We start from the raw sequence: 24,872 nt of genomic DNA, 5'->3' as shown, positions 1-24,872 counted from the left end.
TGTGGCAAAGACTCAGCTCTGCCGTGGTAGCGGGAAAGCAGCCACAGGCCCGTACATCATCGAATGGGCATGGCTGTGTGCCAGCACAATTTTATATACAAACGCAAGCCGAGCCAGTCCCTATGTGAATGGTCTTTGGGGGTCTTCTGCCTCAGGCATTTGCACATTGGGACGTTTAACTGAAACAAAAGAACTGCCTGAACTGTTAGGGGAAGATCGGTGGTACTGAGCTTGCCTTGCAGCTGGGTGAGCTTAGCTGGGCGAGCAGTGGGTTACCCCCTTTCCTCCCAACCCCCGCCCCCCAAGTCCTACTCAGCACGTCATATCGTCACCTGTCCCCCTCCTTTAGGAATTGGTGTTTGCACCTGTTCTGGGATCTACAGCAAATACCAGTTGAGAATTATTCCACTTTAGGTTCTTGGAGTAGCCTTGGGTCTTCGGATAACTAATCCCTCCAAAGAAGCTTAATCCTCTTAAGGGACAGGTTTTGCCTGTAGTTAAACAATAGGTCTTTATTATTATTATTATGAATATAAAAATAGTACATGCGCATGAGAAAAATCAAGCATTAGTGAGAGCATCAAGTATGAAAAGTTAACTTCCCTTTTTCCTAGCCTCAGTTTCCTCAGAGTTAAGTATTTACAAGTGTCTTATGTATCTTTCCAGAAATCTCCTCTGAATGTGCAAACAAATGTTTATCCTTTTAAAAAAGATGGCGTCCCATTTGTTCTGCCCCTAGGGGTTTTTTCTGTTTGTTATAACAGTGTATCAGGTATGCCTGTCCCTAGCAGTGACACAGTGGACACAGAGACACAGAGCTAACTCATAGCTGACAGTTGCCTCTGTTTGGTTTGGATGCACCACGACTTGTTCACCCAGCCCACGCTTTGGGCTGACAGCACACCCTTCACGTAGTGTCTCTTGTGTATAGGCCCCGTGGTGGGAGTGGGTGCAGGCAACGTGAACGTAGTGGGGGTGATTGCAGTGTGCCTCTCCAGCCCAGCCCTGAAGAAAAGCCATGGTCTGTTCACCTTCCCCCTGCCTGCTCTAACTTTCATACAGATGCAAATGCCGAATAGATCCTTCCAGAACCATTCTTCATAAATATTGCCAACACCCTGACCTGTTAATCAGTGCTTGGTGTAGAGCCTGGGAGGACTAGCAGTGAGCACCCCACCAAGTGATGACATTGCCCCCAAGATGCGTTTTCTCATTCATAGGAAAGAATACAAACTTGGCTGGAACCCCTCCTCCCCCGCCCCAGTGACCTGGCACCGTCAGCTGCTTCCTCTTGCTGCCAGGGCCTTGCACGTTGCTGGTCCTCTAGCCTGAAATTCTTTTCCTTTCTGTGGTGCGCTCGAACACACAGGCAGACACCCTGTCAGTGGTCTGCTGGGTGAGCCCCGCACGCCAAGGCCCAGCTTCAGTGTCTCCCCACTGAGCCCTCCCTCACCTGTCAGGACCCTCGCCCATCGAGGCCTTCCATGAGCCTTCTCCCAGCCTCACAGTGCGTGACTGTGGTGAGCTGGCTACACGGGTCTTTCCTCCAGTAAACGTGAGCATCTTGAGAGCCAGGGTCACCTCGCACTGGGACAGAGCCCCTGGCCCGTGGCAGGCAGTGCTTGCTGGGGCCATGAGCTGAGCTGCAAGTGGTTCCATGCACTAGGATACGTAGAGAACCAGCACTGACGGGCCCGGCTGTGTCTCTCCAACGCTGACCACTTCCTGTGTTTGTGTCCTTAGTTCACAGGAAATGGGCCGTGTGAAATGAACAGTGTCCAAAAGAGTGAGCACGAGAAGAATCTGGAACACAGCAAAAAGCGCTCTCGGCCCTCACTCCTCCGTCCCGTGTCTGCACCAGCCAAGGTAACTGTCAGCTGTGCACATAGATGTGTGCATGCGTGGACACCCAGCAGCCTGGCCTTCTCCGTAGATGACTGGAGGAGCAATATGCAGAGACCTGGGGCATGAGGCCGAGTCCAGGCTCCAGTCCAGCTTGAAATTGACTGGCTGTGGGACCTTGAGAAGTCAACTCACCTGTGAGGTGGCCGGTCACCTATTCCCCCTGGCTCCCAAGACTGTGTGAGAAGGAGTGTCACCTCCTCTCGCAGAAACCGGATGTACTGCTCAGTCTGCTCCTTTTCACCATCACAGCTCTTTCACAGGCAGGGCCCCTGTGTACAGTTGCGCAGGTCGGTTACTGCACAAGGTGCCCTGCTAGGGGGTGAGAGGCACTGAGGTCCAGCTCCTGTTGTTCTCATCACCTGTGATGGTGATTTTCTAATTCCATCATTCTTTATGCATTTACTAGTTGGCTTTCTACTGTAAGGAAGAGCTTTTTTTCATTTCCATTTATTTAATTATGTATATCATCATAGAGTCGGGTTATAATCCGTGACTATCACTGTTTATCTTGTTGCCTAAACCGTCCCAGACCTGGCCAGTGGGGCCCTTTGGGCTGGCTCTTGTGTCCTCTTGACACGTCCCCATCATTCTTAAGGCATGTGGGAGACGGTTCTGTAGTGTCCTCGATGTCTCAGCAGAGTGGCCAAGTTCAAGTCCCCTTCCCATCACCATCACGGCCCACAGGACGAAACAGGCAGGGGAAGAGGTTTCTGATACAGTATCTAGGGGCATGTTTCCCTGGCTGTTCTTACTCTATGACAATCCCTCCTGACATCAAAAGCGCTAAACTGCTGAAAGTTAGATCCCAGATTGTGGGCAGAGTGGTTGTGTGACCCTTCACTAGGTCATGGAGGCTGAGGTGGGTGGTCCTGAGAGGTTCATCCACGGGGATCTTGGGCAGACCTCATCCAGCACCTGATGGCGGTTCCCATCAGGAGAGCTCAGCGTTGGTGATGTTATGATTCTAATAAAGATGGACACAGGGGCTGCCCGTGGGAGGCACACAGCATCCATGGCATGGAATTTCTCTCCACAGAAGAAAATGAAACTCCGTGGTACCAAAGATCTGTCCATCGCCACTGTGGGGAAGTACGGGACTCTGCAGGAGTTCTCCTTCTTTGACAAGGTGAGCGGTGGGACCATGACTTCTGGGCCTTCACCCGTCCAGGCTGGCCTCGCCCAGCTCAGATCTGAGCAGGCAGGGTTGGGAGCAGGCAGCAGGCGGCAGGCAGCCAGTGGTGGGCAGCGGGCAGGAGGTAGCGAAACAGGTGGGAAAGGCAGAGCTCAGAGCCCACACCAAGTTTGGGGGCACGTGTCTGCCACTCAGAAGCTGTGTGGCATCTCTAAAGCTGAGATGGTCCTGGGGCTTCTGTCCAGAGTCAATGGGCAGAGCCAGGGAGATGGCTCTGGGCACATGCTGTCTGAGCCAAAGATCACTGCACGGAGAGCAGTCCGCTGCAGACCACAGCCAGTCCCTTTAGAACACGCCTGTGTTGGTGACTCTGTGTGCACCTGGTGATAGCAGAACCAAGTGTGCTCAGGAGCAGGAGTTGGGCCCGGTAGGGGCCCCCTGACTCGCTCTCCCCGCAGGTGCGCAGGGTGCTGAAGAGCCAGGAGGTCTACGAGAACTTCCTCCGCTGCATTGCGCTCTTCAACCAGGAGCTTGTGTCCGGCTCTGAGCTCCTCCAGCTGGTCAGCCCATTTCTAGGGTGAGCGAAACTTCTCGGGGCTCCCCGCTTGGGTTTTGTTTCCGTAAACTCCTTTCACCCTTCTTTTGGCTGTTGTTTTTGGAAAACAGTATATGTGTTTTTTTCGATCTTGTCTTTAAGTTGAAGTTGTTACAGAGATCGTTATAGATTCACCAGCAGTTGTAAGAAAGAACACAGAGAGGTCCTGGGGAGCGTTCGCCCGTGGCAACATCTCTAGTCAGTGTCATAGCCAGTATGTTGATATTCACACAAGCCGCCCATCTTTTCAGGTTTCCCATTTTACCTGTGTGTGTGTGTGTACGACTGTATCACCTGTGAAGGTTGGTGTGTCCACCACCACTGTCCAGGTACCGAGCAGCTTCAGAACCACGAAGATCCTTGCGTTGGCCTTTGATACCCATAGCCACGTCCCTCCCACACCCCAAGCCCCTGACAACCGCTAAAACCTGTGTTCCTTCTCTAAAGTTATATAGCAAAAGTATTATGTAAATGGAATCACACTGTGTAACCATTCAGGATCAGCGTTTTTCACCCAGCGTAATTCCCTGGAGATTCATTATGCTTTTTAAAATTCTAAGAAACAAATTACTGGGAAGAATGAAATGACCACGCAGCATCCCAGCTGCCCAGAGAGAAACTCTGTTGGCAGATCCGTTACCCGCTTCCAGCACGTCCTGCTGCCCTGTGTGAGCTGCCCCCCGGGGGCCCGGCAGCCCCTGAGGGGGCGGAGCTGTCCTGGGAGGTGCCTGCGCATCGCAGGTCATGCACCTGTGCTGTGGGGAGGGGAGTCGCTGGCTCCCCGTGTGCTTCCCACTCACCAGCCCTGTCATGCCCAGCGAGTTTCCTAGCCCGTCTGCGCCTCAGTTTCCATTCTGTCAAAGGGGGATCATAAATATACCTGCGCAGGGTTTCAGAAAGTTTCAAATGGGCTCTGCCTGAAGACCCTTAAAATAGCATCTCGAACACGGTGAGTTCGCATTATACATGACGTGTGCAGCGTCCTGTTTAGCCCCCAAGACAGCCCCAGAGGCTGCCGGCCCCTGGGGGCAGCTACCTGATTCCCTTTCTATTAATTAAAAAAGTTTTTTTAACCTTTTTTTTTTTTAATGTAAAATAAAACACAGATCCAGGAAACCACATAACAGAAGAACGGCTTAGTGAATCATTATTAGGCAGACACCCTTGTGCCCACCACCCAGGTCACAACTGGACCTTTGCCAACCTCCAGGAGCCCCTCCACCTGCCATCTGAGTCATGCTCCCTCCCTTGCCTTGGGAGTGACCACCTCCCTACACTAATTACGGCGCAGCCAACCCAGGTGGCCACCGCCAGACACACGGCTCAGTCTCACCTCGTCGTCTGGGTTTTGTTTTCTAATACGTCTTGTACGTCCCTCTTCATCTCTAGGTTCCCTCTGCAAGTTTATTCCTTACCGTGTCTGCATTGGCATCCCCACGGCGTGGGTGCATTTTGCTGAATGCACCTTCACATTCCCCCACATCCCCCTGTCTGTCAGGAGGCAGTGGTATCCTCTGAGTTCTTTCTGTGGTTTATTCCTTTGTTTATTCATTCACCGCGGGTTGCAAAAGAGAGCATCTCAACAGTATTTATCACCTTTTGGTGACCCAAGGTAGATGCTTGATTTCTCCCTTTATTACAGTGTCAGGGTGATGAGTCGCTTTCCTGTCTCATCAGGCCAATTAGGAACTGAAAAGGGGACCAGTTTCTTTGGCGTTACGTGAACTCATGAATTTAAACACATTCGATGTGTCTCAATACATTTTAAGCTGAGGAAACTGAGGCCCAGAATGGATACCTCTCACTCTCTCCAAGATAAGCTCTCATAAGAGAGCTTTGCATGGTGATGGGCGAGTTCAGGGGGATGCGGCCTGGAAGCCCACCCTTTGCTCATCCTCTCCTCTCGGGATCTGAGTGTGGCTGTTGAGTTTCACATAAATGGCATCACACTGTCAGGCTGGGCTGTAGTCTTCTCTTTTTTACTTTTTTAAACTCAGCAATTCTTAGACCCGAACGATCGTTTTTAGCGACTGCACAGTGCATGTTCCATGGTTTCCTCAGCAGGGTCTGCAACAATGGACGTTTATCTCCAGTTTCCCCCCGTAATCCGTGCTGAGATTATGCTCTTGGGCTGGGATACTCAAAGGTCGAGTTAGGGTCATCAGGAAGTGCTTCCTTGGTGGTCCCAAGAGTGTACACCCATCAGGGTGACCTTTTCACTTGGATTAACTTTCTGGGGCTGCTAAAGGTCTGTTAACGCTCTGAAAAACCACCCAGAGCAGGGTGGCAGGCATCACACAGTCTCGGCTAAAACGTGGCTGGTTTTTTACGTGGCTTTGGACACGCTCACATCGAAGTACATCTGCGCAGCTCAGAATCCAGTGCTCTGAGCTCGGTTAGGGTCAGCTATTCCCGTTTCGACATGTGAGCAGCAGTTAGAGACTCCAAGCGGGGGAGAGGGCCATGGGAGTGTGCAGCAGAGCGGAGAAATGAAGCGGCTTCTGCTCGCGCACCTTGACCTGATGCCCAGCTGGGTTAGCGTTCACGCCCACCCCCCTCCCCACCATGAGGCCTGTGTTTGCATGGGCAAGCTTCTTTCTGGGTTTGTACACCCACGGGCAGCTGAGTGACAGCGTGACTGGAGTTGGGGCTGGAGTGGGGTAAGCCTCCCCTTCAGAGTGGTTTATCCCGCTGTAACCTCAGGCATCCTCCGCACCGACGTTGGTGATGTCTCCCTTCCCTGCATTTCCTTTGGCTTGCGGGTTTTCCTTGTGATCTGAGTTGGCGGCGGGGGTCCTTACAGGCAGGCCGCCTTGGGGCACATAGTTAATGAGGGGAGACTGCCAGGCTTAGTCATGGCAGGATCATCACACCAGCTGTCAAAATATCTGCACCCTTTCTGTAGGATTTGATGCTCATTTAAACATTAATGCAGATGACATCGGGGGTCAGTTGCGTTAAAATCTTCCCGTCGACATGCACGACCATTACATGATGAGAATTTGTCTAGGGAGGGGGTCTCCCTCGTGAGGGAGGAAGGCCCTGGAGCAGGGAAGCAGATTTTATCTGTCAAGGGCCAAGGGTCACTGCTAACCAGCTTCTGGCATTATGCGCAAGCAGCCACAGGCAATACTAAGCGAGTGGCCGTGATCGACTATTTACAGACAGATGTGGGGAGGTTGACTAGTTTGCTGGTCCTTGGCCTAATGCCCGGCCTCTTCCAGTCAGGGGATATCGCTGACCCCAGCTTCTGCCAGGCCAGGTCATCTTATCTGGCGTGTTCAAGGACCTCCTGCAAGTGGTGGGGTCTGGTTGGTGGCAGAGGCTGGAGGGCAGATTCACACACGCGGCAGCTTCACGCGTGTTGGATGCTCGTCCTGCCTCTCGCCCCTCCTCTCTGATGTTGATTCTGACCATCTTTAACTGCCGGCACCAACGTGAAGCCGTTTTAACATCTCTAGATCATTCTCAGAAGGCCCTCGGGATGCTACTTACCATTTGTCTTTATTTCTTTTTTTTTTTTTTTAGACTTTCTAAAAAAAAAAAAAATTGAAGTATAGTTGATTTACAGTGTTGTGTTAGTTTTTGGTGTACAGCAAAGGGATTCAGATATATATATTTATTTATTCTTTCTCAGATTCTGTTCTATTATAGGTTATTATAAGATACCAAATATAGTTTCCTGTGCTATACAGTAGGACCTTGTTGTTTATCTATTTTATATATAGTAGTGTGTATTTGCTAATCCCAAACTCCTAATTTGTCCCTCCCACCTCCCTCCGACTTGTCTTTATTTCTGAAGGAAATTTCCAGAACTCTTTGCACAGTTCAAGTCCTTCCTGGGGGTGAAAGAGCTGTCCTTCGCCCCACCCATGAGTGACAGATCCGGGGATGGAATAAGCCGGGAAATCGACTACGCCTCATGCAAGCGCATCGGATCCAGCTACCGGGCGCTCCCCAAAACCTACCAGCAGCCCAAGTGCAGCGGGAGGACAGCCATCTGCAAGGAGGTAGCACTTCCCGGGGCTCACGTCAGCTTGTGTGCTGCATGCTCCTTAACCCCTCCTGTGTTCCACATGGAAGACCGAGTGTTGATCCCCCCGATAGTGAATGGTGGATGGTGCCGGGATGTGCCAAAACAAAAGGCATGGGTAGAGATGACAGTTTCTCACCCTGCTGGTGGTTCTGGCAAGCCGCAGAGCACACGGCGCCAGCATAGGGTTTGGCTTGTTCCTCCGTCATTTAGACTGAGATTTATTTCTGCCTTGAGCCCACTCTGTTCCAGGTTCACTGCCCTCAGCATGTTTCTGTTTAGCTTGACCACTGAACACTTTTTCAGGGTTAGTAGACAGGCTTACTGCATTTCCAGAATTCAAGAGTGCCTGCTGGATTCCAGGATATGTAGTCTGGGAGTCAGCAGACTATGGCCCATGAGCCAAATCCGGCCCACTGCCTGTGTTTGTAAGTAAAGTTTTATTGGCAAACAGACATGCCCATTTGTTTACATACTGCCTGCGGCTGCTTTACCAGGACGAGAGCAGAGTTGAGTACAGGCGTGCCTTGGAGCTATTGTGGGTTTGGTTCCAGAGCACTGCAATAAAGCAAACATCGCAATAAAGCCAGTCACACAAATTTTTTGGTCTCCCAGTGCATATAAAAGTTATGTTTATACTGTACTGTAGCCTATTAAGCGCGCAGTAGTGTTACGTCTGAACAAAACAGTGTATATACCTTAATTTAAAATATTTTATTGCTAAAATATGCTAACCGTCATCTGAGCCTTCAGCGAGTCACTGATCACAGATCCCTGTAACAAATATAACGAAAAAGCTTGAAATATTGTGAGAATCACCAAAGTGTGACACAGAGACACAAAGTGAGCAAACGCTGTTGGAAAAAAGGGCACCGATAAGCTTGCTCGATGCAGGGTTGCCGCAAACCTTCACATTGTTTTAAAAAAAAAAAAAAAAAAAAAGCAGTATCTGTGAAGCGCAATAAAACGATGTATCCCTGTAGACCTGACAGACCAAATGACCTGCAGAACCTAAAATACTTGTCCGGCCCTTTACAGAGAAAGTTTGCCAGCCCCAAAGTATTGATAGTAAGATTTCTTCACTCGATCAAAGCCACGTCTTGCCTTAAAACCACTTTAGAAGTAATTTTACCATTTGTGTGATAAGGTACTTTCCTGTAAAATCAGTATTGTTACTTATCCTCGTATCTTCTACGCTGGACAACACAGTACACCACTCTGGCAGCGGGGGCCTGCCGCGCTGGTCACGGCATTTCCTCTTGGTGCAGGTACTGAACGACACCTGGGTGTCCTTCCCCTCCTGGTCAGAGGACTCCACCTTCGTCAGCTCCAAGAAGACGCCCTACGAGGAGCAGCTGCACCGCTGTGAGGACGAGCGTTTCGAGGTGTGTGTGCGGGCCCGCCTTCTCCACGGCCCTGCCCTCGCTTTCCCCACTTCATCTCCTCTGCACCCTGGGATGTATCGTGATCCTCCTTGAGCCCTCTGGCCTCCTTTAGAGTGTCGGGGATTCCAGTGCTTTCCAGCAGGGGGCGGCTCCTGAAAGCCCCCCTTTTCTGCCTTGATGGCCTCCAGGCTGGCTAGGCGTTGGTACTGTGCGTGTGTGGTTTCATTAACTAAAATTAGGTTCACTTAAGTTAATTTCTTTAATAGAAATTTTTACCGAGATCATTGTAGGTTCACGTGCAGCTTAAAAAATAACACAGAGTGATCCGGGTGCCCTTTCCCCAGTGGTAACAGCTTGTAAATCTCTGGCACAGTGTCAGAGCCGGCATATGGACATTGACCCGGCCATGATCTTATTCACGTCTCCCTAGTTGGACTTGTATTCGTGGGGCGCGCGGGGGAGCAGGGTATCTTGTGCACAAGCACGCGCATGTGTGTTTAGCTCTGTGCGGTTCTCTCACCTGTGGAGCTCCATGTATCCAGCACCACAGCCAAGATACTGAACAGTTCCCCCAGCAGGAGGATCTCTCACACTGTTCCCTTATATCCCCATCCACCTCCCTCCCCAATTCCCAGCATCCCGTCAGCCTATCCTCCACCTCCTTCACTTTGTCCTAAGTGGAATCAGTCACACGGTATATAGCTTTTGGGGATTGGCTCCCCCCAGCACATGTTCTTGGGAGTCACCCGGGGGCTGTATGCACCACGCTTCCCTTCCTCTTCATTGCTGAGTGTAACGTGCTTTTGATGCCTGTGGAAAGGGCCAGCCTAGGACCTGTTCCCCTCCTCAGATGGGTCCACCAGTGGTGAGGTCCAGGTGACGCCATCATCGCCCAGGTCTGGACCGGCCCCTCACCCCCGTAACCAGCTGTGCTCGCTCCAGTCCCCCGGACCCGCGGCAGGGCCACCACACCCTGATGTCTGTCATCCCCTCCTCAGTTCTGCACATCCCTTCTGCCAGCCCAGGCCCGTCCCTAGGACCCCGCTGACACCCCGACAGCTGACCCCTTTCTGCTTTCTTTTCCTTAGTTAGACGTTGTCCTGGAGACCAACCTGGCCACGATCCGGGTGTTGGAAAGCGTGCAGAAGAAGCTCTCCCGGATGGCGCCGGAAGACCAGGAGAAGTTCCGGCTGGACGACTGTCTGGGGGGCACGTCGGAGGTGATCCAGCGCCGCGCCATCCACCGCATTTACGGCGACAAGGCTCCGGAGATCATTGAGAGCCTCAAGAAGAACCCTGTCACTGCTGTCCCCGTCGTCCTGAAAAGGTGTCCTCACGCTTCTGACCACCCTGCCTGCGGCAGGGAGCCCCCCAGCAGCTCATTAGTGCTGTGTGTCACGGGTGTAATCGTGAGGGGGTCCCTGGCGTCTCAGTCTGGTTGACTACAGTGTTTTCCAGTCTTGCTTCATCTCCCCATTCCAGTCCCGAGAGGAAAGCACAACTGTCAACAGTTGTTTGTGTCCTCCTGGAACTTTCTGCCATGCACATAATCATATCTAAACATGAACATGAAAGGTAACTACTTTAAAGCACAAATGGGACCATCCTGTATCACGGCTTGCCTTTTATTTAATCATATGTTTGGGACCCTCACTGTGCCGGTGAACATGTATTGGTTAAGCGGCTGCCCTCAGCCAGGTGCTGTGCCCAGCCCTGGGGCTGCAGAGCCAAGCGAGCCCGACACAGTCCCTTCCATTGCAGGGTTCACAGTTGAGCAAGGGAGCCCGGTGGTCGAGCCAGCAGCTGCATAGAGCGCAGTCAGTTCTGTGGGCCAGGACAGCGATGTTTGAGAAACCGTAAAACTGGCTGTGCGGGTTCCACGGGGCCGTTACCCCTCCCTCCTTTATACAGCACAGAGCCCACTGCACAGGCCTGGAGCTGGCTGTCCCAAGTGTGGAACGTGTCCAGTGGGTCTGTGGGTGGAAGACAGGCTGGCCCTGCACAGGGATGACTCGGGCGGGTGTCCCGGGCTGTCCCTGTGCTGAGCCCCTCTGGCCCTGCAGGCTGAAGGCCAAAGAGGAGGAGTGGCGGGAGGCCCAGCAGGGCTTCAACAAGATCTGGCGGGAGCAGTATGAGAAGGCGTACCTCAAGTCCCTGGACCACCAGGCCGTGAACTTCAAGCAGAACGACACCAAGGCCCTTCGCTCCAAGAGCTTGCTCAATGAGATTGAGAGCGTCTATGACGAGGTGAGGCCCTCCTCAGCCGGGGTCGGGGCAGGCTGCCCGCGCCCAAGCTCTGGCTCTTCTGGCCTCGGGCAGATGGCCAGCTCTCTTGTGTCTCCGTTGCCCTCGCAGGGCTGCGTAGGGGTGAGGATGGGTGTTTCCGTAGCACCCAGCATAGGGCTGGCCCAGAAGGCGGATTGAGGCCACCCTGCCATTGTCAGCAGAGGGGGGCGACTAGGGCTGACCGTGCTCTTGTGTGGCTCTGGACTCAGTGAGGGGAGTGGTTGGCGTGGGCTGGTGAACGGGAGCGAGCAGGTGGGAGGCTTGTGCCGGCACCGGGTGATGGCAGGACCATGGAAGGGCTGGTGGCAGGTGGGGAAAGGACAGAGGCAGGGGACGTTGCGGGGTGGTGACGGACCGGGTGTGCAGGGCTGGGGGTGGTGGGGCTGGAGTGCAAGCAGTCGCAGGTCTTCCGGGGTCTAGCCAAGTGTCTGTGAACGAATGATGGTGGGCAGAGGCCCGTGGTCCTCCCTGAGCCTTCCTCACCCCCGAGGCAGCCTGGGTCAGCTGGACGCGAATAATCAGGGTGCCGCTCCCCTCGTTTCCCCCAGCCTCTGAGTGCTGCTGCAGGCCTTGGTAGTGGGAGTTCGGCCTCGTTTTGGTCCCAGAGCTCAGCTGGGCCCCCAGCCACTGTGATGCCCTCAGAGCCCCATGGCCCTGGACCCCCCTACTTGGAGTTCTCCCAGTGGGCCGCGTCCCGTCTCACGGCCGCCCTGTCTCCCCAGCACCAGGAGCAGCACTCGGAGGGCCGCAGCGCCCCCTCCAGCGAGCCGCACCTCATCTTCGTGTACGAGGACCGGCAGATCCTGGAGGACGCGGCCGCCCTCATCAGCTACTACGTGAAGCGGCAGCCGGCCATCCAGAAGGAGGACCAGGGCACCATCCACCAGCTGGTGCACCAGTTCGTGCCCAGCCTCTTCTTCTCCCAGCAGCTGGACCTGGGCGCGTCCGAGGACTCCGCCGATGAGGGCCGGGGGAGCCCCCAGGGGCAGAGTGCAGACCCTGGTGACCGGAAGAAGCCAGCGCCCGGGCCGCAGAGCAGCGCCCCGGAGGAGAAGGGGGCCTCGGGCGAGGCGCCGGCCACGGAGCAGCCGCCGCCGCAGCACAAGCCCCTGGACGACGTCTACAGCCTCTTCTTCGCCAACAACAACTGGTATTTCTTCCTGCGCCTCCATCAGACCCTGTGCTCCAGGCTTCTGAAGATCTACCGCCAGGCACAGAAGCAGCTCCTGGAGTACCGGACGGAGAAGGAAAGGGAGAAACTGCTCTGCGAGGGCCGCCGGGAGAAGGGCAACGACCCCGCCATGGAGCTGCGGCTGAAGCAGCCAAGTGAGCCCCTGGGCCCAGGGGTGACACCGTGGGGGCTTGCCTCTGAGATCCGGGAGGGGAGGCGGGCCCGCCGAGCAGCCGCCCCAGGGCCACGGGCCACCTGCGGTGGGAGGCGGTGAACGTGGGCTGCTCACGTTCAGTGGAGACTCCAGATCCTTCCCGGTGGTGGCCGCGTGGGAGCCGGGCCCTCGGTGACCACGGTGCCGCCCCCTCAGGTGAGGTGGAGCTGGAGGAGTACTACCCGGCCTTCCTGGACATGGTGCGGAGCCTGCTGGAGGGCAGCATCGACCCCACGCAGTACGAGGACACCCTGCGCGAGATGTTCACCATCCACGCCTACGTGGGCTTCACCATGGACAAGCTGGTGCAGAGCATCGCCCGGCAGGTGAGCAGGCGCGGGCGGGCGGCGGGCAGCACCTCCCTGCGCGTCCCTTCCTTCACTCCTGCGCCTGCGGTTGATCCCGTGCTTGGCACCTTTCCTTTTTTTTTTCAATTAAGGTAGAATTCTTGTAATGTAAAATTCTCCAGTTTTAAGTGAACGTTTCAGTGGAATTTAGCACATTTGCAGTGTTGTGCAACCATCATTTCTGACTAGTTCTAGAACATTTCCATCTTCCCCCAAAGAAACCCTGTCTCCATCAGCAGTCACTCCCCATCCCTCCTCTCCCAGCCCTTTTCTGTCTCTCTGGATTTGCCTGTTCTGGGTATTTCACATAAACAGAATCACATACTGTGTGGCCTTTTTGTGTCTGGCTTCTTTCACTCAGCATAACGTTTTTAAGGTTCATCCACATTGTAGCGTGTGTTAGTATATCATCCATTTTTATGGTCAGATAACATTCCGTTGTGTGGATGGACCACATTGTGTTCTTCCATTCATCCGTTGATGGACACTTGGGTTGTTTCCACCTTTTGGCGGCGGCGACCAGTGCTGCTGTGGGTGTGCGTGTGCGAGGATATGTCTGAGCCCCTGTTGACAAACCTTTCGTGAGGGTCGTTTGGCAACATGTAAAGAACCTTTGGCCCACTTTTCCCGGCGGGGGAATGTCGGTGACGTGCATCAGCATCACGCACGGCTGAAGGCCAACAAGAGGAAATTGGTCATAAGTATATAAACAGCAAAGCCCCAGACAAGTCGGGTGTGGTCCCGGGACGCGGGTCCTGCTTGGTGACCACTCGAGTTGTTGTTCAACTTGACTTTCATTTCCTGGTTATCAAGTGAGGCTGTTCATCATAAAGTGGGAAAGAAGCAGAGGAAGGAATGATGTCATTGCTCTGCCACGCAGGTACAGTTACTAGAAACATTTTAAAGATGGCAGTTCCTTCCAGGTCTTACAAATTTCTTATTGAAGTAAAACACATACAGAGAAGTGCCGACTCCTCAGTGTGCAGCCCGGTGGGTCTTCACAAAGGGACACCCAACCCGTGCTCCCTCCAGCCACCCCCCCACTCACGGGCACCTGCTGCCGATCTCTGACACTGGGATAGAGTCCCTGGTTTTGAAGCTGTATAAACTCAGCGTCTGGCTATGTCCAGGCAGCGTGATTCTCTGAGATTCCTGTCTGCTGAGATGCCCGTTGGCTCCTTCATCGTCCACCAGGGAAGGATTCCAGGGAGGAGCTCCCATTTGGGCCCTTGGAGCAGCGCTTTGCATCCCCTGTGGGCCGTATGTGTGCATGACCTCTGCTCCCCCAGGTGGGGTGCAGGCAGGCACAGCCAGCCTTGGGGGAAGCTTCCAGATTCCTGGCCCACTCTGGTCCTGCCCAGGGGCGGGGGGTTGGTGGTAGAGGAGGAGGGCTCTCTCATCTCTCCTGGACCGAGCGAGTCGGCTCCCAACAGGCCACAGCTCTCAGGACGGCGGCCCCATCTGTAGCACCAGGAGGACTGGACCATATACTTTGACTCATGCCTTTTTAAAAAAAAAAAAACTCCTTCTCTCCACAAATGTCTCCGGTAAAACCTGTTTTAAAAGATAAAAGAAGCAATAAAAATGGAGCTGTTTAGCTGGAGGCATAGTGAGGGCAGGACCCCCACGTGTGGCTCACAGGGCCCCTCCATGCAACACCTGTAACCTGCAGCGTTGTATCCACACTCTTTACTTCCTTTTATTTATTTTTTAAATTAGGATTTCTTATTTTCAGTAACAGCAGCTAATGTTGATTGGGAATGTGCCGGATGTCAGGCACCGTATGAGACCCACGTGTGTCCACGCGTCAGCAGAGGGACACACACAGCAGAGCCTGAGGCCACTCAGCAGAGGGACACACAGAGCAGAGCCTGAGGCCCTAAGCCTGCAGTAGCCTGTCTGGGCCACAGCTCGCGCGCAGAGGGGCCGACTCACGCCGGCTCCGTCTGACCCTGCGGCCTCGGCTTTTTCCAATCCTTGTGTCATCCTAAGCCTAAAGGTTTTAAGTATGTTTATCGGTATTAAAGGAATTACTTGTGTTTATGACTGAACACTGGGGGAAGATAATCACTGCTTTTATGATTACCATCCCCATTTTGGCACATTTTCTTTTGTATTTTTTCTGTGCGTTTCTCATACCCAGGCAGGGTTTGCTGGTCTGCTCTAGTTTGCTCTGGTTTGCTATTGTCTGGTTTGGTCTAGTTTGGTCTTGTTTTTGGTCTGGTCCAGTTTGCTAGTTTGCTCTGATTTAGTCTGGTCTGGTCTGCCCCAGTCTGGTCTGGTTTAGTCTGGTCTAGTTTGCTCTGGTCTGCATCCGGCATGGAGGTCGCCCTGCACAGCCCGCTGGACGCTGGTCTGCGCCCCCACCCCGTGGACTTTGCCACGCCGTCTCTGGGTGAGGTGGGGGCTCCAGCAGGAGGTGGGAGCGGTGGCTGTGCCTCACCCCTCCTGGCGGGCACACGCCAGGCACCCACCGGCCCTCCCTCCCCGGCAGCTGCACCACCTCGTGAGCGACGATGTCTGTCTGAAGGTGGTGGAGCTCTACCTGAACGAGAAGAAGCGGGGCGCTGCCGGCGGCAACCTGTCCTCCCGCTGTGTCCGCGCCGCCAGGGAGACCAGCTATCAGTGGAAGGCCGAGCGGTGCATGGCTGACGAGAACTGCTTTAAGGTGAGAGGCCAGCCACGCTCAGCCCCACACAAGGCTGGGGGGAGCACGGCGGGCGCCCACGACAGGAGCCCAGTACCGTGTGCTGCTTTCGCTGGGCCTCTGGATGCAGGCCCCGGCCCCGGAGGGCACCACAGGGCCTGTGAGGTGGGCGCCCAGCACGTGGTTCCTCAAGGAAGGATGGGGCTTGGAGGCTGGTGAAGAGGGATCATTGATGACCTTTTGACCTCATCCTCTGCCGGCCTGGGCTGTTCTCGTGGCTTCAGGCTGTTTGTCCCCCTCCTTCCCCAGGTGATGTTCCTCCAGCGGAAAGGGCAGGTGATCATGACCATTGAGCTCCTGGACACCGAGGAAGCCCAGACAGAGGACCCACTAGAGGTGCAGGTGAGGACCGCAGCCCTGTGCTCTGTGCCTTGTACACACCGTGGGGGCCGGGAGCAGCCACAGGCAGCATCGTGGGGCTCCCACCACGGGAGCCCAGGCGCATGCTGGCTGAGCACAGGCCGCAAAACGTCCACCAGAGAAGCCTCTGTGCAGGCTGAACGCTCTCCTTGGAAATGCAACGGGAGGTGGGAGTTGCGGGTGGCCTCTCAGGAGCCAGGGGTGTGTGTCCCAGGGCCGGAAGGCCGTGTGGGAGCCAGGCCAGCTTCCCCCCAAACCCCGGCTCCTGCCACCTGCTGCCGACACCATGCCATCCGCCCATGGCCAGCCCAGTCACTCAGACCCCACGGCATGTGGCCGCTGCGCTCCCCGTGCATGAAGCTCAGAGCTCTGGTTGCCCCCCGACCACCGGGAGAAAACCCGCCTGGCCCACACGTTGAGGTGCACATTCCACTTGGTGCCCGCACGCCAGGGAGCAGGGCCCAGAAGCCCCAAGCCACCTTCACAGAGCTGGGGCACCACCCACCACAGCCTCGGGGGCTCCCTTCACAGCGCCCTTCGCTGGAAACACTTTCCAAAACAAGGGAGGGTAGGGGCCTGCACACCCGGTCCCTTCCAGAAGTTTCCGGCAAATGTGGTTTTGTTAAGCTTGAGTCTGGAGGAGCCTCGTGCTTTAACAGGGTGGTGAGCAGTTGAAGGCTCCCTTGGACGCTGCAGGCCGTGTCTGCCCTGGACCTGGTGACCCCTTCGGGCCCCACCCTTTGCTCACCCGCAATTCCTGCCAGCTCTCTCCCTCTTCCTCCCTGCTGTTTGAGTCCTCATGTCTGTTCCTGCCCACACGTCCCCCAGACCCCGCTCCCCTCCGTGTCAGGGGCCTCCTGTTCCACGTGAACTTACCACGTGATGGATACAGAAAAGTCGTTACACAGCAGGGATTTATCCACTTAAGCACGAAAGGCCATAAATCATCTGAATGGTGGCCTGGGTGTGTGTGTCCCACTCCAGCTGAGCCCTTTATCGGGAGCTGCAGTCTGCTGGTCTCTACCACACATCAGGGTCCTCCGTCGCTGTTATCCTAGTGCTTCGGGAGGGGTGGGGACAAAGTCCCCGGGAGCCTCTGATGACCTGGGCTGTGTCTCCCTCTGTCCCCCAAGCACCTGGCTCGGTACGTGGAGCAGTACGTGGGGACCGAGGGTGCGTCCAGCTCGCCCACCGAGGGCTTCCTCCTGAAGCCTGTGTTCCTGCAGAGGTGAGCGGACTTCGGGCCCGGGGGCCTCTCCCACCGTTGCCAGCACCCAGCGTGACGGGGTTTTATTAGTTTTCACGGAATCAAAGGGTTTGGGTGGTGGTTTTCATTGCTTCAGATTGCGTTTCTCCAGCCCTGGGAGGTCAGGCATCTTCCCAGTGTTTCTGGGCCACAAGGACCTTCTAGTTTGCAGATCCTCCTCTCGCCCCCAGGAACCTCAAGAAGTTCCGCAGGTGGCAGTGTGAGCAGGTGCGCGCGCTGCGGGGCGAGGCCAAGAGCTCCTGGAAGCGGCTGGTCGGGGTGGAGAGCGCCTGCAACGTGGACTGCCGCTTCAAGCTCAGCACCCACAAGATGATGTTCATCGTCAACTCCGAGGACTACATGTACCGCCGCGGGACGCTCGGCCGGGCCAAGCAGGTGCCCCTCCCTGCCCACGTCCCGGGACCCTGGGGGCCAGCCCACAGCTGTCTGGGGTGCCTGGGCCATCCTGATTCTTCTCTCCCCCGCCCCCTGCAGGTGCAGCCCCTGGTCCTGCTGCGCCACCACCAGCACTTTGAGGAGTGGCACAGCCGCTGGCTGGAGGACAACGTGCCGGTGGAGGCAGCCAGCCTGGTGCAGGACTGGCTGATGGGCGAGGAGGACGAGGACATGGTGCCCTGCAAGACGCTCTGCGAGACGGCTCATGTGCACGGGCTGCCGGTGACCCGCTACCGAGTGCAGTACAGCCGCCGCCCGGCCTCGCCCTGACGCTCCCACACGGGCACCACGACTCGCACTTAGTGCAGTTGCTTCCTTGGCCTGCGTGTCCATCGGGCGTTTTCATGGACAGTGTGAGGGGAGCAGAGCGTCCCCCAGCCTTGCTGCTATGGGCTGTGAGCTCCAGAGAAGGGCGGGTTGTGTCGGCTCTCGGCCCCACGCTGCCATCCCTCTTGGCTTCCCCGCTTCCTTTGGGCCCGTCCTGTGCCAGACGTAAACCACCCCCCCGCACTTGAACTCTAGGGGCTTAGTCCCCACTGGAAGGGGGAGGAGCAGTGCACCGGTCAAGGGCCAAGAGAGTGCATTCACATGCCTGCTGGGCTACTCCCGTCACACGTGCCAAACCCCCAGGCTTGGGCACCGCTGGTCGTTTTCTGCGTTTGGTGAAAGTGGGTGAAGAGCCGCGCGAGGGCTCACGTTCGGGAGGGGTCAGCGTTTGCGGGTCCCTGACATCGGAGGAGTCGGGCCCAGGTGGACCTGCTTGAAAAGCATGTCCTTCCCAAGCTTCTAGAAACATTTCCCAAGCTGGGCGACAACCTGCATCTGACAGTTCGGGCATCGGCTTGGCCCGGCGGGTGCCTGGGGTCCTCAGTCACTTTGAAAGTGAGAAGAGCCCTTTCAGCCAAGCTGTTGGGATCCTGCTTTGACATCCAGACATAGAGTGGGCAGGCAGCACCAGAGCTGCCCAGAAGACCCTGCTCTGGAAAAAAAAGAGACTCAAACCCCATGTTGATCCGACAGCTGGACTCTGGGCACGTGAGGGGGGAGGGGCCTGGCCTGCCGCACCCGCTGAGCTCGAGTGGTCCCACCCTGGGAGGGCCCTGGGGTGCGGTTGTGTACCTAAGATGGACATTCTAGAAGTATATATATGCACACACATATTTATTCCTTTATGCTCTCTTAGTGGTTGTAAGTTCTACAACGGCCAAGTCCCACGGCCTCTCTGGGGGTGACAGCCCTCTTCGTGGACTTGCGCACACCCGCCCCAACGCCTCCGTTCCTGCGGCCACCACCCGGGGCGGGTACCGTGTGAGGGGCGAAAGCTTCTTCTGTGCCAAGAATGCCAAGCAGTTTGGGCTAGGAACCAGCTTTTTGAACTTCCTGCACCGTGAGAAGCTCTGGCCGGGCCCCTGACACCATCAGCAAGTGGGCTCCACTGACCCGTGGGCCTGGAAGAACCCCCGTGCAGCCGCCTCTGCCAGCCGCAGCCCTTGCCTTCCTGCAGCTGAGCTGTGCCAAACCCAAGGTTCCGGGAATCGGAGACGTGTTTCTAGAAGTTTACCTGTGGAACTCGAGGTTTGCAAAGCCTGTGACTCCAGGCCTGGGCGATTCCAAGGCCAACCTGTCCCACCTGGGTGTCTCCTCACCCGGGTTTTCTCACGTGTAATCCATGCACTTTGTACGCATCCTTGTTTTATAAGAAGGAAACTTATCAGAATTCCTGAACCAGACCCTCCCGGCAGCCGTCCTCCTCGGGAGCCCGCAGCCCCTCCTGTGCCCTCTGCCTGGGCCCGGGGTGCGGGCTATACCCCACCAAGCCCCCCACCCTGCATGCTTCTAGGGAGCATCTCTTCTGTTTTTGAAGAATTTCTGTTCTGGGGCTTGTTCTTCCTTTGCAGCTGTTTTGAATGTAGTTTTCCTTTTCTATTTATTTGCACATTAAAGTTAAAAATTAAATATTAATCTAAAGCTGTGAGGTTCGGTCAGTCATTTCCTGTGAGCAAATCTGGGGGTGACGTCTCACTGCCGGGGGAGTTGGCCTGACCGCAGGGAGTGTCAGCACAGGCGCGCCTGGGAGCCCTCAGACCCCATGTGGGGACCCCCCGTGGCTTCCCTGTGGCTGCGCAACAGGGTCCTGTTTCCCCCGGGGCATGGCCCCGCCTCCAGAGTGTTTTCTAGAATACAGTAAGTCCCCTACAGACAGACAAGTTCTGTTCCGAGAGCGCGTTCCCAAGTCCAATTTGTTCCAACGAAGTTAGCCTAGGTACCCAACTAACACCATCGGCTATATGGTACTGTACTGTAATCGGTTTATAATACTTTTCACACAAATAATACATAAAATAAAACATTTTGAACCTTACAGTACAGTACCTTAAAAAGGGCAGTAGCACAGTACAACAGCTGGCATACAGGGCTGGCGTCAAGTGAACAGGTGAGAAGAGTTACTGACTGGAGGAGGCAGAGGAGGTGGGAGATGGTAGAGCTGAAGGACGGTCAGCAATAGGAGACGGAGGGCAAGCTGCAATTTCACTCATGCCCGACGCTGATGGAACCCACGTTCGCAACTTGAAGGTTCGTATGTAGGGGACTTGGGTGTGCTCATTCCCAGCTCAGTTTTCGTATTTGCTGGAAATGAGAAGTGTTTCCTTCCAGTGTTGCACATGCAAAACAATTTGAAGACTGCAGCGTTTGCTGTGAGCTTTCTGTGCCTGCCCACCCGCTTCTGACACCAGGTCCAGAAGCCCACAGATGGCAGGGGTTGCGGGGTCTCTCCTTCCTCCAGCCCTACAAAACCACCCTCCGTGCTCTCTGGTCCCCCCTCCCAGCTGCCCCCCTGCCCCCTCCTTTCCTCTCACCTCCTGTGTCTTCACCATCATTGGGTCCCCTGAACATCTCCAGGACCCCCTCCTACCAGCCCCACACCTGCCTCCAGGTAAGAGGGAGCCCTCAGCTCTGCTTAGGGTCCTCTTAGCTGCCCCCCCCCCCCCACCGTGAGGCTTTTACAGCGCAACTGGCCAACCCCCTCCCCTCACTCCCACTCAGTGCCCACTGCCAGGCCTCGCCCATTGGGTCCCTGAGCTCAGTTGGCCCTGCCTTCTGCCCAGCCCACCCTGCCACCTGGCAAGTCCTCTCCCAAGAGTTGTCCCCAACCTTCCCAAGGGGCCACAGCTGCCTCCCAGGGACACCCCCTACACGCCCCTGGCAGTGCACAACTCCCCAGAGGGTCAGAGCTCCTGGGGAGTTTGTGACCGAGGCTTGGTGCTGCCCTAGATGTCTCACATCCGGGGATGGCCAGGGCCCCCTCTGTGCTCCCAGACTGGCTTTTGTTGGAAGCCCTGGGAAGGGAGGCCTGGGAGGCAGATGGTGGCCGCTGCAGCTCCCAGGAAGGGCACCTGGTCCCAGGAGAGCAGACAAGAGCAGTCCCCAGGGACCTCTGTGGCCGGGCAGAACTCTTGGCCCCAGGATTCCAGCCCTAGTGGACACCTCCCAGAAGAGTCCCTGCCCTCGAGTGGGCAGTGCCTGTGCCTGGGATGAGGTTCCTGGACAAGAGACAGGAGGGAGGGTCTCCGCTGGCCTGAAGGACAGCAGCTCCACGTGGCAGAGGGGGCTCGGCAAACGCGGATGAGGACCTGGGCCCTGCGCCTACCTATGGCTGCTAATAAAGCAGCCCTCATCCTAACCGCCCTGCAGCTCCCCTTCCGGCCTCCTTCAAGTGGTGCGGAGCTGCAGGACCAGGTGGGCTGCCCTCCCCCTCCCTAGCATGGTGGAGGAGGGGGGGGTGTGCCTGTGGTGCTCGGGGCAGCAGTGGAGTTGGGGGGCTCAAGTAGAACATTTACTCTGTTACTAGTGAGGTGTTTGCCTTGCCGGCTCTTTGCAAAATAGAACTAGCACAACGCACCTGATGTCCTGGCTGAGAATGAGGCTGATTGTCCTAAAAAGCAAGTTGACCTAAAATCAGTCTCAGGAGGCCCGTGGAGGGGTGGGGGGGTGGGGGGGGGGGTAAGAACTGGTAGGGGTGGGACTGGTTGGGGTGGAACGTGCCCAGAAAGAGCCTGCAGGGATGGGGGCTGATGAGCATGCAATACCTGCAGCCCTGCCGGAGGCTCTCCAGAACCTTCTCCATGCAGCCCTGTGTGCGGGAGCTCCAGCCCACAGGACAGGTGAGCAGACTCAGATTTGGGGTTCCAGGGATGAAGCATAGGGCCTCTGTGGTTGGGAGGGCTGGACCTCAAACCTTGGTGCCCGGCAAGTGGGGGGGTCACAGCACCCACCTCTCGTTCCGGTCCGAAGGTTAATGTCCCTGGCCGCAGGCCGAGGCCCAGCCCGGGAATGAGGCGAGATCCGGGCACCCATCTGGCTTCAAAGTACAACATAAAGAAAACACAATTTCCACAAAGATGGCCACCCCGAGAAGCATTGCCTCGGGACTTGAGGGGCTGAGTCATCGGTGACCTCCATCTTCCACTGGAGACAGTGAGGCAGGGAGGGGCAGCCAGGGAGGATAGGCTTGGGGGAGGGAGCTTGGAGGGTCCAGATGGGGCTGGAGGATGAGGAATCCCAGGAATGGCTTAGGGCTGTTTGCCTTTTTTATCACTTACTTAAATTGTGGTAAAATACACGTAACACAGTTTACCACGCTGACCATTTTAAGTGTACAGTTCAGTGACACAACGTACACCCACGTTGGGAATTCCCTGGCGGTCCAGTGGTTAGGACTCGGCGCTTTCACTGCTGACAGCACGGGTTCGATGCCTGGTTGGGGAACTAGGATCGCGCGAGCCTTGCAGTGCAGCCATAAGTAAATGAGTAAATAAATAAACAAAGAAAGTACATCCACGTGGTTGTATAACCATGCCCACCGTCCATCTCCAGACCCTGTTCATCTTCCCAAACTGAAACTCTATCCTCGACTAAAACACTAACTCCCCATTCCCCACACCCCTAGCCCCTGGCAACTACCCTTCTGCTTCTTTCAGTCTCTATGCATTTGGCCACTCTAGGGACTTCATACAAGTGGAATCATACAGTATTTGTCCTTTGGTGACTGGCTTATTTCACTCAGCACAGTGTCTTCAAGGTTCATCCATGTTGTAGCCTGTGTCAGAATTTCGTTCCTTTTAAAGCTACTATTATGCCTTTTTGGAAACATGAGTTTTTATGGAAAGTGACGCACGGCACAGAAAATTCCAATAGCACAAATAAAGCTCACAGAGAAAAGTAGGTGCCCAAGTCCCTCTCCCCGAAGGCAGCTGCCCCCCAGTGTCCCCCAGGAGGTATTCACGTGGCTTGTCATCCGATTGGAAACAGCGGCCCTGCACCGCCACGGCTGTCTCCATGGCGACAGGGGTGAGGGGGGGGTTGTTTATGGCCCCCCGCCCCGCTGCCGGAAATTTCCCTGTACAGACGCCTTCCTGAGCGTCTCCCTGTACAGACCCGCCATAAATTCCTAGACACGGAATTCCTGAGTGAAACCACCCTCCTCAGGCTCCAGTCTGCCCTATGCCTGGCCGGGAAGAGCTGCCGGGCCCAGCTTCCCCTGAGCAGGTTCCCTGCTCTCTCCTGGAGGGCAGCAGGGGGTCCCCACCCCCCGTTTTCCTGTGCGCCGAGGGCTGTCATCATCATCACTGGTCACGTGTGCTGTGAGGCGTAGGTGTGGGATGAATTCGTCATCGGTGCTGGTGGAAACTGCTCAGAAATGAGGGAGAGGCTCCTGGCTGAGACCCCCTGCCCTGACTGGAGCTCTCCAGGCCTCGTTCCCCGCCGACCAACCCTAGGGCTGGGGGGCAGGGACCTCGGCATCTCGGCCTCTGGCTGCACTGACTCTGTCCAGGACTGCTCGGTCATTTCCTGGCTGGTTCCCATGTCCCCGAGTGTGTGGCTAGATTAGGGTTCGCCATACCAGGACATGGCTGCATCCGACCCCCTCTCCCACCCCTAGTTCATTTCTTCTTCCCTGACCCCGACTGCCCCCTTGGGGTCCACCTGCTCCCAGACATTGCCCCCACCACTGTGGCCCAGCCCTGACCTCACAGAGACCGAGAACCCCCAGTGCAGGGCTCCCCCGGGGTAGGACGGTGTAGCTGCTCTGAGGTCTGGAGAAGGGATCGTATTCAGGAGAGAGGAGTACCCTCCCCTCTGGGTGGGACGTGGAGAGGTCTGAGGGGTGAGGACCCCAAGGGAAGGTGGTTCAGGGGGCTCTCTGGGCTGGCTGGGCCACCTCCCTCTGGCTCACGTATGGCTGTGGCCCCTGGTCACACCTGGGACCCCAGGCTGAGCGTGGGGTCAGGACCAGAGCAGAAGCGGCTTTGAGAACTGGAAATGGGCACCCCCCCCCAGAGGGGGCTGCAGCCACGCTCCCCTAAGACCCCCAGGACAGCGCATGGTCAGCATCGGGGGTCCTGGCTGAGGACCAAGACCTCCCCAGCAGGCTCACAAGGCCTTCCCCTCTCTGCTCCTTACTCTGCGCCTGCCGGGGGTACCTGTGCTGCGGCGTGGGTGAGGCTGCGTAAGGCAGGGTGACCTCCACAGAGGGCCAGGGGCATTTGGGGGGGGTCCGCTCACCTGCTCTGGCCTCTGACTTGGGGTTCCTGCCTGCCAGAGCCAGGGGTGGGGTTTGGGAGGAGGGGGCTTCACGAAGGGCCAAGAGTTCCTGATGGAGGGAGGGGAGCGTGGCACAGAGGGCTGGGCTGTCATGAGGATGGGGCCAAGATGTGACTGGCCAGCGAGAAGTGGCCATTTGGCCTACAGAGGCTTCCTAGGCTATACGGGGGCTGCAGCCTGGCACCTCCTCTCCCATCATACTGGCCCAGCACCTAGACCCCAAGTAACCCCAGCTGCCAGGCCTCCTCAGGCCAGGCTTTGGGCCTCCCACGGGCTCGTGGGGGGCAGGGACTGGTTTATCTCACCCGACCCTGTCCCCTCCTCCGCAGGCACTCAGGAAGCTGGGGGCGGGGGCGGGGGGCGTCCAGCCAGGCAGGAAGCCTGAGGTCAGCCGGCCACAGCCCAGAGCAGCCGGCACCCAGCACCGGCAGC

The 24,872-nt window shown here is 56.3% G+C and overlaps 1 protein-coding gene across 2 annotated transcripts in view; it reads left to right on the top strand.

Moving 5' to 3' along the window:
- Nucleotides 1–19,769, top strand: part of SIN3B (SIN3 transcription regulator family member B) — a 37,734-nt gene extending 17,965 nt beyond the window's left edge. The window contains exons 6-19 of one of the 2 annotated variants that reach the window (XM_068536782.1): nucleotides 1,744–1,866; nucleotides 2,942–3,031; nucleotides 3,496–3,614; nucleotides 7,435–7,642; nucleotides 8,934–9,050; nucleotides 10,139–10,377; nucleotides 11,114–11,297; nucleotides 12,059–12,662; nucleotides 12,878–13,047; nucleotides 15,599–15,736; nucleotides 16,025–16,117; nucleotides 17,269–17,363; nucleotides 17,573–17,777; nucleotides 17,877–19,769. In XM_068536782.1, the coding sequence (XP_068392883.1) occupies nucleotides 1,744–1,866; nucleotides 2,942–3,031; nucleotides 3,496–3,614; nucleotides 7,435–7,642; nucleotides 8,934–9,050; nucleotides 10,139–10,377; nucleotides 11,114–11,297; nucleotides 12,059–12,662; nucleotides 12,878–13,047; nucleotides 15,599–15,736; nucleotides 16,025–16,117; nucleotides 17,269–17,363; nucleotides 17,573–17,777; nucleotides 17,877–18,107 (2,616 nt within the window). In that variant the 3' untranslated portion in view covers nucleotides 18,108–19,769. Of the gene's footprint in view, nucleotides 1–1,743; nucleotides 1,867–2,941; nucleotides 3,032–3,495; nucleotides 3,615–7,434; nucleotides 7,643–8,933; nucleotides 9,051–10,138; nucleotides 10,378–11,113; nucleotides 11,298–12,058; nucleotides 12,663–12,877; nucleotides 13,048–15,562; nucleotides 15,737–16,024; nucleotides 16,118–17,268; nucleotides 17,364–17,572; nucleotides 17,778–17,876 lie in introns of both variants that reach the window. The other variant, XM_068536781.1, reaches the window with a different exon arrangement.
- Nucleotides 19,770–24,872: the final 5,103 nt, after the last annotated feature.

The sequence above is a fragment of the Eschrichtius robustus genome, chromosome 2, assembly GCF_028021215.1.
Source record: "Eschrichtius robustus isolate mEscRob2 chromosome 2, mEscRob2.pri, whole genome shotgun sequence".
NCBI classification, from domain to species: domain Eukaryota; kingdom Metazoa; phylum Chordata; class Mammalia; order Artiodactyla; family Eschrichtiidae; genus Eschrichtius; species Eschrichtius robustus.
This window is presented reverse-complemented; position numbering and strand designations above follow the sequence as displayed.